At 48.1% G+C, this 14,886-nt stretch overlaps 1 protein-coding gene across 1 annotated transcript in view; it reads left to right on the top strand.

Moving 5' to 3' along the window:
* LOC120055437 (piezo-type mechanosensitive ion channel component 2-like) overlaps window positions 1-14,886 on the top strand; it is a 198,147-nt gene that overhangs the window by 9,428 nt on the left and 173,833 nt on the right. Inside the window, exon 6 of the mRNA XM_039003300.1 lies at window positions 9,471-9,486. Within this exon, the coding sequence (XP_038859228.1) occupies window positions 9,471-9,486 (16 nt within the window). The remainder of the gene's footprint in view (window positions 1-9,470; window positions 9,487-14,886) is intronic.

Raw genomic sequence — 14,886 nt, 5'->3', positions numbered from 1 at the left:
TGTCCGTAGAGGACCACGACCAACCACTCTTCTAGCTATCACAGCACTGACACCCCAACCAGACCAGGGGCCTTTCTATAGATCAGCTCCATCAGTAGAGATGAGTGTTCCAAACTGCACCCTATCCCCTATGTAGTGCACTACTCTTGACCAGATCCCAATGGAGATGAGTGTTCCAAACTGTACCCTATCCCCTATGTAGTGCACTACTCTTGACCAGAGCCCTATGGAGATGAGTGTTCCAAATTGCACCCTATCCCCTATGTAGTGCACTACTCTTGACCAGAACCCTATGGAGATGAGTGTTCCAAACTGCACCCTATCCCCTATGCAGTGCACTACTCTTGACCAGAGCCCTATGGAGAGTTAGTGTTCCAAACTGCACCCTATCCCCTATGTAGTGCACTACTCTTGACCAGAGCCCTATGGAGACGAGTGTTCCAAACTGCACCCTATCCCCTATGTAGTGCACTACTCTTGACCAGAACCCTATGGATATAGGGCACCATTTGGGAGGCACATTTGGGATGCAGCCTAAGGATGATAATGCACCTCTTGACAGGCTAAGTTGAACCTCCTTCTGTCTCTTCCAGAAGCCACGGCTCGTCTCTGTTAATTGGTGGAAAGTCGTTTTAACAGGATGAATTAATAATGCGGTTGTAGCGGGATGAGAAGAACTGCCTTTCCTGTTATCGTAAACGTACCTTTTAATATTTGATGTTTACTCACAAAGTGCCAATGATCAGGAGTCAGTCCCAGGAACAGGGACAGCTCACAGTAACTGGAAAACTGATAGAGAAGAGAGAAAGCGAAGACAGGGGGGGTAGCTAATGGAAACATAAACGCTGGATGTTGCTGTGTGTTGTCATGTGAAGAGATGTTTTAGCCTGTAAAAGGTTTTTTTCCTGAGAACGAGCTGATGTCAATGAGGCTGAAAACAATACAACTTATTTTTATTTTTTTTCCTGAACAATTTGTGTTACTTCCTGGTGTTCCTCTGGTGTTACAACAGTAAGGAGTTACTTCCTGGTGGTCCTCTGGTGTTACAACAGTAAGGAGTTACTTCCTGGTGGTCCTCTGGTGTTACAACAGTAAGGAGTTACTTCCTGGTGGTCCTCTGGTGTTACAACAGTAAAGAGTTACTTCCTGGTGTTCCTCTGGTGTTACAGCAGTAAGGAGTTACTTCCTGGTGGTCCTCTGGTGTTACAACAGTAAGGAGTTACTTCCTGGTGTTCCTCTGGTGTTACAACAGTAAGGAGTTACTTCCTGGTGGTCCTCTGGTGTTACAACAGTAAGGAGTTACTTCCTGGTGTTCCTCTGGTGTTACAACAGTAAAGAGTTACTTCCTGGTGTCCCTCTGGTGTTACAGCAGTAAAGAGTTACTTCCTGGTGTTCCTCTGGTGTTACAGCAGTAAGGAGTTACTTCCTGGTGGTCCTCTGGTGTTACAACAGTAAGGAGTTACTTCCTGGTGTTCCTCTGGTGTTACAGCAGTAAGGAGTTACTTCCTGGTGGTCCTCTGGTGTTACAACAGTAAGGAGTTACTTCCTGGTGTTCCTCTGGTGTTACAGCAGTAAGGAGTTACTTCCTGGTGTTCCTCTGGTGTTACAGCAGTAAGGAGTTACTTCCTGGTGTTCCTCTGGTGTTACAACAGTAAAGAGTTACTTCCTGGTGTTCCTCTGGTGTTACAGCAGTAAGGAGTTACTTCCTGGTGTTCCTCTGGTGTTACAGCAGTAAGGAGTTACTTCCTGGTGTTCCTCTGGTGTTACAGCAGTAAGGAGTTACTTCCTGGTGTTCCTCTGGTGTTACAGCAGTAAGGAGTTACTTCCTGGTGTTCCTCTGGTGTTACAACAGTAAAGAGTTACTTCCTGGTGTTCCTCTGGTGTTACAGCAGTAAGGAGTTACTTCCTGGTGTTCCTCTGGTGTTACAACAGTAAAGAGTTACTTCCTGGTGTTCCTCTGGTGTTACAGCAGTAAGGAGTTACTTCCTGGTGTTCCTCTGGTGTTACAGCAGTAAAGAGTTACTTCCTGGTGTTCCTCTGGTGTTACAGCAGTAAGAGTTACTTCCTGGTGTTCCTCTGGTGTTACAGCAGTAAAGAGTTACTTCCTGGTGTTCCTCTGGTGTTACAACAGTAAAGAGTTACTTCCTGGTGGTCCTCTGGTGTTACAGCAGTAAGGAGTTACTTCCTGGTGTTCCTCTGGTGTTACAGCAGTAAAGAGTTACTTCCTGGTGTTCCTCTGGTGTTACAGCAGTAAAGAGTTACTTCCTGGTGTTCCTCTGGTGTTACAGCAGTAAGGAGTTACTTCCTGGTGTTCCTCTGGTGTTACAACAGTAAAGAGTTACTTCCTGGTGTTCCTCTGGTGTTACAACAGTAAAGAGTTACTTCCTGGTGTTCCTCTGGTGTTACAGCAGTAAGGAGTTACTTCCTGGTGTTCCTCTGGTGTTACAACAGTAAAGAGTTACTTCCTGGTGTTCCTCTGGTGTTACAGCAGTAAAGAGTTACTTCCTGGTGTTCCTCTGGTGTTACAGCAGTAAAGAGTTACTTCCTGGTGGTCCTCTGGTGTTACAACAGTAAAGAGTTACTTCCTGGTGTTCCTCTGGTGTTACAGCAGTAAAGAGTTACTTCCTGGTGTCCCTCTGGTGTTACAGCAGTAAAGAGTTACTTCCTGGTGTTCCTCTGGTGTTACAGCAGTAAGGAGTTACTTCCTGGTGGTCCTCTGGTGTTACAGCAGTAAAGAGTTACTTCCTGGTGTTCCTCTGGTGTTACAGCAGTAAATAGTTACTTCCTGGTGTTCCTCTGGTGTTACAGCAGTAAAGAGTTACTTCCTGGTGGTCCTCTGGTGTTACAGCAGTAAAGAGTTACTTCCTGGTGTTCCTCTGGTGTTACAGCAGTAAAGAGTTACTTCCTGGTGTTCCTCTGGTGTTACAGCAGTAAAGAGTTACTTCCTGGTCTTCCTCTGGTGTTACAGCAGTAAAGAGTTACTTCCTGGTGTTCCTCTGGTGTTACAGCAGTAAATAGTTACTTCCTGGTCTTCCTCTGGTGTTACAGCAGTAAAGAGTTACTTCCTGATGGTCCTCTGGTGTTACAGCAGTAAAGAGTTACTTCCTGGTGGTCCTCTGGTGTTACAGCAGTAAAGAGTTACTTCCTGGTCTTCCTCTGGTGTTACAGCAGTAAAGAGTTACTTCCTGGTGGTCCTCTGGTGTTACAGCAGTAAGGAGTTACTTCCTGGTGTTCCTCTGGTGTTACAGCAGTAAAGAGTTACTTCCTGGTGTTCCTCTGGTGTTACAGCAGTAAAGAGTTACTCCCTGGTCTTCCTCTGGTGTTACAGCAGTAAAGAGTTTCCCGCTGTCTCCCTTTACTGCTTGTTAGTGTGTGTGAGGTAGAGAGGCAGAAGGAGGCAGAAGGAGGCAAAAGGAGGCAGAGAGAGGCAGAGAGGCAGAGAGGCAGAGAGAGGTAGAAGGAGGCAGAGAGAGGCAGAGAAAAGTAGAGAGAGGTAGAGGCAGACGGAGACAACAAGAGAGGCAGAGAGAGGTAGAGAGAGGTAGAGAAAGGCAGAGAGAGGCAGAGAGAGACAACAAGTGAGGCAGAGAGAGGTAAAGAGAGGTAGAGAGAGGTAGAGAAGAGGTCGAGAGAGGTAGAGAGAGGTAGAGAAGAGGTAGAGAGAGGTAGAGAGAGATAGAGAGAGATAGAGAGAGGTAGAGAAGAGGTAGAGAAGAGGTAGATAGAGGTAGAGAGAGATAGAGAAGAGGTAGAGAAGAGGTAGATAGAGGTAGAGAGAGATAGAGAGAGGTAGAGAAGAGGTAGATAGAGGTAGAGAGAGATAGAGAGAGGTAGAGAAGAGGTAGAGAAGAGGTAGATAGAGGTAGAGAGAGATAGAGAGAGGTAGAGAAGAGGTAGAGAGAGGAATAGAAAGAGATAGAGAGAGGTAGAGAGAGAGGTAGAGAGAAATAGAGAGAGGTAGAGAGAGGTAGAGAGAGGTAGAGAGAGAGGTAGAGAGAGGTAGAGAGAGAGGTAGAGAGAGCGGTAGAGAGAGAGGTAGAGAGAAATAGAGAGGTAGAGAGAGAGTTAGAGAGAGGTAGAGAGAGGTAGAGAGAGGTAGAGAGAGCGGTAGAGAGAGATAGAGAGAGAGGTAGAGAGAGAGGTAGGTAGAGAGAGGTAGAGAGAGGTAGAGAGAGGTAGAGAGAGGTAGAGAGAGGTAGAGAGAGAGGTAGAGAGAGGTAGAGAGAGGTAGAGAGAGGTAGAGAGAGAGGTAGAGAGAGGTAGAGAGAGAGGTAGAGAGAGGTAGAGAGAGGTAGAGAGAGGTAGAGAGCGGTAGAGAGAGATAGAGAGATAGGTAGAGAGAGGTAGAGAGAGAGGTAGAGAGAGGTAGAGAGAGGTAGAGAGAGAGGTAGAGAGAGGTAGAGAGAGGTAGAGAGAGAGGTAGAGAGAGAGGTAGAGAGAGGTAGAGAGAAGTAGAGAGAGAGGTAGAGAGAGATAGAGAGAGAGGTAGGGAGAGGTAGCGAGAGAGGTAGAGAGGTAGAGAGAGGTAGAGAGAGGTAGAGAGAGAGGTAGAGAGAGGTAGAGAGAGATAGATAGAGAGAGATAGAGGTAGAGAGAGATAGAGAGAGATAGAGAGAGATAGAGAGAGGAAGAGAGAGATAGAGAGAGGAAGAGAGAGGTAGAGAGAGGAAGAGAGAGGTAGAGAGAGGTAGAGAGAGGTAGAGAGAGATAGAGGTTGAGACCCGGAAAACCTGAGTCTACGCCTTCACTATGGTGAATCACTAAAACAATACAGAAATACACTACGGAAAAAGAAGGAACAGCACATCAGAAATCAGCTCAATGTAATTGAAGAATCCATAGACTCTAACCAATTCTGGGAAAATTGGAAAACACTAAACAAACAACAACATGAAGAGTTATCTATCCAAAATGGAGATGTATGGGTAAACCACTTCTCCAATCTTTTTGGCTCTATAACAAAGAATAAAGAGCAAAAACATATACATGACCAAATACAAATCCTAGAATCAACTATTAAAGACTACCAGAACCCACTGGATTCTCCAATTACCTTGAATGAGTTACAGGACAAAATAAAAACCCTCCAACCCAAAAAGGCCTGTGGTGTTGATGGTATCCTTAATGAAATGATCAAATATACAGACAACAAATTCCAATTGGCTATACTAAAACTCTTTAACATCGTCCTTAGCTCTGGCATCTTCCCCAATATTTGGAACCAAGGACTGATCACCCCAATCCACAAAAGTGGAGACAAATTTGACCCCAATAACTACTGTGGAATATGCGTCAACAGTAACCTTGGGAAAATACTCTGCATTATCATTAACAGCAGACTCGTACATTTCCTCAATGAAAACAATGTACAGAGCAAATGTCAAATTGGCTTTTTACCAAATTACCGTACAACAGACCATGTATTCACCCTACACACCCTAATTGACAACCAAACAAACCAAAACAAAGGCAATGTCTTCTCATGCTTTGTTGATTTCAAAAAAGCCTTCGACTCAATTTGGCATGAGGGTCTGCTTTTCAAATTGATGGAAAGTGGTGTTGGGGGTAAAACATACGACATTATAAAATCCATGTACACAAACAACAAGTGTGCGGTTAAAATTGGCAAAAAACACACACATTTCTTCACACAGGGTCGTGGGGTGAGACAGGGATGCAGCTTAAGCCCCACCCTCTTCAACATATATATCAACGAATTGGCGCGGGCACTAGAACAGTCTGCAGCACCCGGCCTCACCCTACTAGAATCCGAAGTCAAATGTCTACTGTTTGCTGATGATCTGGTGCTTCTGTCACCAACCAAGGAGGGCCTACAGCAGCACCTAGATCTTCTGCACAGATTCTGTCAGACCTGGGCCCTGACAGTAAATCTCAGTAAGACCAAAATAATGGTGTTCCAAAAAAGGTCCAGTCGCCAGGACCACAAATTCCATCTAGACACTGTTGCGCTAGAGCACACAAAAAACTATACATACCTCGGCCTAAACATCAGCGCCACAGGTAACTTCTACAAAGCTGTGAACGATCTGAGAGACAAGGCAAGAAGGGCATTCTATGCCATCAAAAGGAACATAAATTTCAACATACCAATTAGGATCTGGCTAAAAATACTTGAATCAGTCATAGAGCCCATCGCCCTTTATGGTTGTGAGGTCTGGGGTCCGCTCACCAACCAAGACTTCACAAAATGGGACAAACACCAAATTGAGACTCAAAAATATCCTCCGTGTACAATGTAGAACACCAAATAATGCATGCAGAGCAGAATTAGGCCGATACCCACTAATTATCAAAATCCAGAAAAGAGCCGTTAAATTCTACAACCACCTAAAAGGAAGCGATTCCCAAACCTTCCATAACAAAGCCATCACCTACAGAGAGATGAACCTGGAGAAGAGTCCCCTAAGCAAGCTGGTCCTGGGGCTCTGTTCACAAACACAAACACACCCCACAGAGCCCCAGGACAACAGCACAATTAGACCCAACCAAATCATGAGAAAACAAAAAGATAATTACTTGACACATTGGAAAGAATTAACAAAAAAACAGAGCAAACTAGAATGCTATTTGGCCCTAAACAGAGAGTACACAGTGGCAGAATACCTGACCACTGTGACTGACCCAAACTTAAGGAAAGCTTTGACTATGTACAGACTCAGTGAGCATAGCCTTGCTATTGAGAAAGGCCGCCGTAGGCAGACATGGCTCTCAAGAGAAGACAGGCTATGTGCTCACTGCCCACAAAATGAGGTGGAAAATGAGTTAATTTTTATTGTTTATTTCACTTTTGTGTGTTGTCTACCTCACTTGCTTTGGCAATGTTAACACATGTTTCCCATGCCAATAAAGCCCCTTGAATTGAAATTGAATTGAATTGAGAGGTAGAGAGAGAGGTAGAGAGAGATAGAGAGGTAGAGAGAGAGGTAGAGAGAGAGGTAGAGAGAGATAGAGAGAGAGATAGAGAGAGGTAGAGAGAGATAGAGAGGTAGAGAGAGAGGTAGAGAGAGAGAGAGAGAGATAGAGAGGGGTAGAGAGAGAGGTAGAGAGAGAGGTAGAGAGAGAGGTAGAGAGAGATAGAGAGAGAGATAGAGAGGTAGAGAGAGATAGAGAGGTAGAGAGAGAGGTAGAGAGAGAGAGAGAGATAGAGAGAGGTAGAGGTAGAGAGAGATAGAGAGGTAGAGAGAGGTAGAGAGAGAGGTAGAGAGAGATAGAGAGAGAGATAGAGAGAGGTAGAGAGAGAGGTAGAGAGAGAGGTAGAGAGAGAGATAGAGAGAGGTAGAGAGAGATAGAGAGAGGTAGAGAGAGAGGTAGAGAATAGGTCGAGAGAGGTAGAGAGAGGTAGAGAGAGAGGTAGAGAGAGATAGAGAGAGGTAGAGAGAGAGGTAGAGAATAGGTCGAGAGAGGTAGAGAGAGGTAGAGAGAGAGGTAGAGAGAGATAGAGAGAGGTAGAGAGAGATAGAGAGAGGTAGAGAGAGCGGTAGAGAGAGGTAGAGAGAGGTAGAGAGAGGTAGAGAGAGGTAGAGAATAGGTCGAGAGAGGTAGAGAGAGGTAGAGAGAGGTAGAGAGAGGTAGAGAAGAGATAGAGAGAGGTAGAGAATAGGTCGAGAGAGGTAGAGAGAGGTAGAGAGAGGTAGAGAGGTAGAGAATAGGTTGAGAGAGGTAGAGAGAGGTAGAGAGAGGTAGAGAGAGGTAGAGAGAGAGGTAGAGAGAGGTAGAGAATAGGTCGAGAGAGGTAGAGAGAGGTAGAGAGAGATAGAGAGAGATAGAGAGAGAGGTAGAGAGGTAGAGAGAGGTAGAGAGAGGTAGAGAGAGGTAGAGAATAGGTCGAGAGAGGTAGAGAGAGGTAGAGAGAGATAGAGAGAGATAGAGAATAGGTCGAGAGAGGTAGAGAGAGGTAGAGAGAGGTAGAGAGAGGTAGAGAGAGGTAGAGAGAGATAGAGAGAGATAGAGAATAGGTCGAGAGAGGTAGAGAGAGGTAGAGAGAGGTAGAGAAGAGATAGAGAGAGATAGAGAGAGAGGTAGAGAGGTAGAGAGAGGTAGAGAGAGGTAGAGAGAGAGGTAGAGAGAGGTAGAGAGAGGTAGAGAATAGGTCGAGAGAGGTAGAGAGAGGTAGAGAGAGATAGAGAGAGATAGAGAATAGGTCGAGAGAGGTAGAGAGAGGTAGAGAGAGGTAGAGAGAGGTCGAGAGAGGTAGAGAGAGGTAGAGAATAGGTCGAGAGAGGTAGAGAGGTCGAGAGAGGTCGAGAGAGGTAGAGAGAGGTAGAGAGAGAGGTAGAGAGAGGTAGAGAGAGGTCGAGAGAGGTAGAGAGAGGTAGAGAGAGATAGAGAGAGGTAGAGAATAGGTCGAGAGAGGTAGAGAGAGGTAGAGAGAGGTAGAGAGAGGTCGAGAGAGGTAGAGAGAGGTAGAGAATAGGTCGAGAGAGGTAGAGAGAGGTAGAGAATAGGTCGAGAGAGGTAGAGAGAGGTAGAGAGAGGTAGAGAGAGAGGTAGAGAGAGGTAGAGAATAGGTCGAGAGAGGTAGAGAGAGGTAGAGAATAGGTCGAGAGAGGTAGAGAGAGAGGTAGAGAGAGGTAGAGAGAGGTCGAGAGAGGTAGAGAGAGGTAGAGAGAGGTCGAGAGAGGTAGAGAGAGGTAGAGAGAGGTAGAGAAGAGATAGAGAGAGGTAGAGAGAGAGGTAGAGAGAGGTAGAGAAGAGATAGAGAGAGGTAGAGAGAGGTAGAGAATAGGTCGAGAGAGGTCGAGAGAGGTCGAGAGAGGTAGAGAGAGGTAGAGAGAGGTAGAGAAGAGATAGAGAGAGGTAGAGAGAGGTAGAGAAGAGATAGAGAGAGGTAGAGAGGTAGAGAGGTAGAGAATAGGTAGAGAGAGATAGAAAATAGGTCGAGAGAGGTAGAGAGAGGTCGAGAGAGGTAGAGAGAGGTAGAGAGAGGTGTCTGGCCCTGTGACGTTACATGGCAACTGTTTCCTGTTTCCCATCTGACAGCACCTGTAGGAGAGCAAACAGAGGGCTGAATGGAGCAGTGTGGACACAGTGACACAGTGACACAGTCCCCAGTACCACACACACTGTCAGACCACAGGATTCTCTACCTCTCTCACTGCCTGCCTGTCTGTCTGTCTGTCTGTCTGTCTGTCTGTCTGTCTGTCTGTCTGTCTGTCTGTCTGTCTGTCTGTCTGTCTGTCTGTCTGTCTGTCTGTGTCTGTCTGTCTGTCTGTCTGTCTGTCTGTCTGTCTGTCTGTCTGTCTGTCTGTCTGTCTGTCTGTCTGTCTGTCTGTCTGTCTGTCTCACTCACTTCTCTCTCACTGCCTGCCTTTCTGTCTGTCTGTCTGCCTGTCTGCCTGCCTGTCTGTCTGTCTGTCTGTCTGTCTGTCTGTCTGTCTGTCTGTCTGTCTGTCTGTCTGTCTGTCTGTCTGTCTGTCTGTCTGTCTGCCTGTCTGTCTGTCTGTCTGCCTGTCTGCCTGTCTGTCTGTCTGCCTGTCTGTCTGGCTGTCTGGCTGTCTGGCTGTCTGGCTGTATCTCTCTCTCTTTCTCTTTCTTTCTCTCTCTCTCTCTCTCTCTCTCTCTCTCTCTCTCTCTCTCTCTCTCTCTCTCTCTCTCTCTCTCGCTCTCTCTCTCTCTCTCTCTCTCTCTCTCTCTCTCTCTCTCTCTCTCTCTCTCTCTCTCTCTCTCTCTCTCTCTCTCTCTCTCTCTCTCTCTCACTCCTCTCTCACTTTCAAGAGAAAGTATTTGCTATCCATCTGCCCAGCACTTTATTGGCATGGGAATCATATGTTGACATTGCCAAAGCAAGTGAAGTAGATTGTAAACAAAAGTGAAATAAACAATAAAAATTAACAGTAAACATTACAGTCATAGAAGTTCCAAAAGAATAAAGACATTTCATATGTCATATTATGTCTATGTACAGTGTTGTAACGATGTACACATGGTTAAAGTACAAAGGGAAAATAAACATAAATATGGGTTCATTTACAATGGTGTTTGTTCTTCACTGGTTGCCCTTTTCTTGAGGCAACAGGTCACAAATCTTGCTGCTGTGATGGCACACTGTGGAATTTCACCCAGTAGATATGGGAGTTTGTCAAAAGTGAGTTTGTTTTCAAATTCTTTGTGGATCTGTGGAATCTGAGGGAAATATGTGTCTCTAATATGGTCATACATTGGGCAGGAGGTTAGGAAGTGCAGCTCAGTTTCCACCTCATTTTGTGGGCAGTGTGCACATAGCCTGTCTTCTCTTGAGAGCCAAGTCTGCCTACGATGGTCTTTCTCAATAGCAAGGCTATGCTCACTGAGTCTGTACATAGTCAAAGCTTTCCTTAAGTTTGGGTCAGTCACAGTGGTCAGGTATTCTGCCACTGTGTACTCTCTGTTTAGGGCCAAATAGCATTCTAGTTTGCTCTGTTTTTTTGTTAATTATTTTCAATGTGTCAAGCAATTATCTTTTTGTTTTCTCATGATTTGGTTGGGTCTAATTGTGTTTCTCTCTCTCTCTCTCTCTCTTTCTCTCTCTCTCTCTCTCTCTCTCTCTCTCTCTCTCTCTCTCTCTCTCTCTCTCTCTCTCTCTCTCTCTCTCTCTCTCACACTCACTCCTCTCTCACTGTCAAGAGAAAGTATTTGCTATCCATATCTATATCCATCTGTCCAGCCTGTGTGACCACCACTACGAGGGTTTAACCCACTGAGAGCAGGCCCACTATGGGGGTTTAACCCACTGAGAGCAGCACCACTGAGAGCAGCACCACTTTGAGGACCACCACTGAGAGCAGCACCACTGAGAGCAGCACTACTATGGGGGTTTAACCCACTGAGAGCAGGCCCACTATGGGGGTTTAACCCACTGAGAGCAGGCCCACTATGGGGGTTTAACCCACTGAGAGCAGCACCACTTTGAGGACCACCACTGAGAGCAGCACCACTATGGGGGTTTAACCCACTGAGAGCAGCACCACTATGGGGGTTTAACCCACTGAGAGCAGCACCACTATGGGGGTTTAACCCACTGAGAGCAGGCCCACTATGGGGGTTTAACCCACTGAGAGCAGCACCACTGAGAGCAGCACCACTTTGAGGACCACCACTGAGAGCAGGCCCACTATGGGGGTTTAACCCACTGAGAGCAGCACCACTGAGAGCAGCACTACTATGAGGACCACCACTGAGAGCAGCACCACTGAGAGCAGCACCACTGAGAACAGCACCACTATGGGGGTTTAACCCACTGAGAACAGCACCACTATGGGGTTTAACCCACTGAGAACAGCACCACTATGGGGTTTAACCCACTGAGAACAGCACCACTGAGAACAGCACCACTATGGGGTTTAACCCACTGAGAGCAGCACCACTGAGAACAGCACCACTATGGGGTTTAACCCACTGAGAACAGCACCACTATGAGGGTTTAACCCACTGTGAGCAGCACCACTATGGGGGTTTAACCCACTGAGAGCAGGCCCACTATGGGGGTTTAACCCACTGAGAGCAGAACCACTATGAGAGCAGCACCACTGAGAGCAGCACCACTGAGAGCAGCACCACTGAGAGCAGCACCACTATGAGGGTTTAACCCACTGAGAGCAGCACCACTATGGGGGTTTAACCCACTGAGAGCAGCACCACTATGGGGGTTTAACCCACTGAGAGCAGCACCACTGAGAGCAGCACCACTGAGAGCAGCACCACTGAGAACAGCACCACTGAGAGCAGGCCCACTATGGGGGTTTAACCCACTGAGAGCAGCACCACTGAGAGCAGCACCACTGAGAGTAGCACCACTATGAGGGTTTAACCCACTGAGAGCAGCACCACTATGGGGGTTTAACCCACTGAGAGCAGCACCACTATGGGGGTTTAACCCACTGTGAGCAGCACCACTATGGGGGTTTAACCCACTGTGAGCAGCACCACTATGTGGGTTTAACCCACTGAGAGCAGCACCACTATGGGGGTTTAACCCACTGAGAGCAGCACCACTATGGGGGTTTAACCCACTGAGAGCAGCACCACTATGGGGGTTTAACCCACTGAGAGCAGCACCACTATGGGGGTTTAACCCACTGAGAGCAGGCCCACTATGGGGGTTTAACCCACTGAGAGCAGCACCACTGAGAGCAGCACCACTATGAGGACCACCACTGAGAGCAGCACCACTGAGAGCAGCACCACTATGAGGACCACCACTGAGAGCAGCACCACTGAGAGCAGCACCACTATGGGGGTTTAACCCACTGAGAACAGGCCCACTATGGGGTTTTAACCCACTGTGAGCAGCACCACTATGGGGGTTTAACCCACTGAGAGCAGCACCACTTTGAGGGTTTAACCCACTGAGAGCAGGCCCACTATGGGGGTTTAACCCACTGAGAGCAGCACCACTATGGGGTTTTAACCCACTGAGAGCAGCACCACTATGGGGGTTGAACCCACTGAGAGCAGGCCCACTATGGGGGTTTAACCCACTGAGAGCAGCACCACTGAGAGCAGGCCCACTATGGGGGTTTAACCCACTGAGAGCAGCACCACTGAGAGCAGCACCACTGAGAGTAGCACCACTATGAGGGTTTAACCCACTGAGAGCAGCACCACTCTGAGGGTTTAACCCACTGAGAGCAGCATCACTATGGGGGTTTAACCCACTGTGAGCAGCACCACTATGGGGGTTTAACCCACCGAGAGCAGGCCCACTATGGGGGTTTAACCCACTGAGAGCAGCACCACTGAGAGCAGCACCACTATGAGGACCACCACTGAGAGCAGCACCACTGAGAGCAACACCACTGTGAGCAGCACCACTATGGGGGTTTAACCCACTGAGAGCAGCACCACTATGGGGGTTTAACCCACTGAGAGCAGGCCCACTATGGGGGTTTAACCCACTGAGAGCAGCACCACTGAGAGCAGCACCACTATGAGGACCACCACTGAGAGCAGCACCACTGAGAGCAGCACCACTATGAGGGTTTAACCCACTGAGAGCAGCACCACTATGGGGGTTTAACCCACTGAGAGCAGCACCACTATGGGGGTTTAACCCACTGTGAGCAGCACCACTATGGGGGTTTAACCCACTGAGAGCAGGCCCACTATGGGGGTTTAACCCACTGAGAGCAGCACCACTATGGGGGTTTAACCCACTGAGAGCAGCACCACTATGGGGGTTTAACCCACTGTGAGCAGCACCACTATGGGGTTTTAACCCACTGAGAGCAGCACCACTATGGGGTTTTAACCCACTGAGAGCAGCACCACTATGAGGGTTTAACCCACTGAGAGCAGCACCACTATGAGAGCAGCACCACTATGAGGGTTTAACCCACTGAGAGCAGCACCACTATGAGGGTTTAACCCACTATGAGAGCAGCACCACTATGAGAGCAGCACCACTGAGAGCAGCACCACTATGAGAGCAGCACCACTATGAGAGCAGCACCACTGAGAGCGGCACCACTGAGAGCAGCACCACTATGAGAGCAGCACCACTATGAGAGCAGCACCACTGAGAGCAGCACCACTATGAGAGCAGCACCACTATGAGAGCAGCACCACTGAGAGCAGCACCACTATGAGAGCAGCACCACTGAGAGCGGCACCACTGAGCGCAGCACCACTGAGAGCAGCACCACTGAGAGCAGCACCACTGAGAGCAGCACCACTGAGAGCAGGCCCACTATGGGGGTTTAACCCACTGAGAGCAGCACCACTGAGAGCAGCACCACTGAGAGTAGCACCACTATGAGGGTTTAACCCACTGAGAGCAGCACCACTCTGAGGGTTTAACCCACTGAGAGCAGCACCACTGAGAGCAGCACCACTATGAGAGCAGCACCACTGAGAGCGGCACCACTGAGCGCAGCACCACTGAGAGCAGCACCACTGAGAGCAGCACCACTGAGAGCAGGCCCACTATGGGGGTTTAACCCACTGAGAGCAGCACCACTGAGAGCAGCACCACTGAGAGTAGCACCACTATGAGGGTTTAACCCACTGAGAGCAGCACCACTCTGAGGGTTTAACCCACTGAGAGCAGCACCACTATGGGGGTTTAACCCACTGTGAGCAGCACCACTATGGGGGTTTAACCCACTGAGAGCAGGCCCACTATGGGGGTTTAACCCACTGAGAGCAGCACCACTGAGAGCAGCACCACTATGAGGACCACCACTGAGAGCAGCACCACTGAGAGCAACACCAATGTGAGCAGCACCACTATGGGGGTTTAACCCACTGAGAGCAGCACCACTATGGGGGTTTAACCCACTGAGAGCAGGCCCACTATGGGGGTTTAACCCACTGAGAGCAGCACCACTGAGAGCAGCACCACTATGAGGACCACCACTGAGAGCAGCACCACTGAGCGCAGCACCACTGAGAGCAGCACCACGGAGAGCAGCACCACTGAGAGCAGCACCACTGAGAGCAGGCCCACTATGGGGGTTTAACCCACTGAGAGCAGCACCACTGAGAGCAGCACCACTGAGAGTAGCACCACTATGAGGGTTTAACCCACTGAGAGCAGCACCACTGAGAGCACGGCTAACTTCCTATAATTTGCTTCCAGTACCTTCCTCTACTGCCTCTCCCTTTCTCTTACACCATTGTATCTGCTGTAGAGGAGACAAAGAGTTTATTCAACTAGTAAATCTCTTCTCTGTAGTGATGTACTGGTATAAGGGTTTCTATTATAGGCTGACAGGTTAGTGGGTCTTCAATTCTCTCTGTTATCTCTGTCTGTCCCCGTCAGCCCAGCCCAGAGCTTGGATCTCTGTATCTGTTATTAGGACCTTTATGTTAGTTAGACTGGCTGTCTAACTCAGGTTGAGTTCTATTCAAGGTTGGAAGTCTTTGCTGTCTCTTTGTGTGGCTGTTTCT

This window comes from Salvelinus namaycush, chromosome 11 (genome assembly GCF_016432855.1).
Source record: "Salvelinus namaycush isolate Seneca chromosome 11, SaNama_1.0, whole genome shotgun sequence".
In the NCBI taxonomy this organism is placed as follows: Eukaryota; Metazoa; Chordata; class Actinopteri; order Salmoniformes; family Salmonidae; genus Salvelinus; species Salvelinus namaycush.
This window is presented reverse-complemented; position numbering and strand designations above follow the sequence as displayed.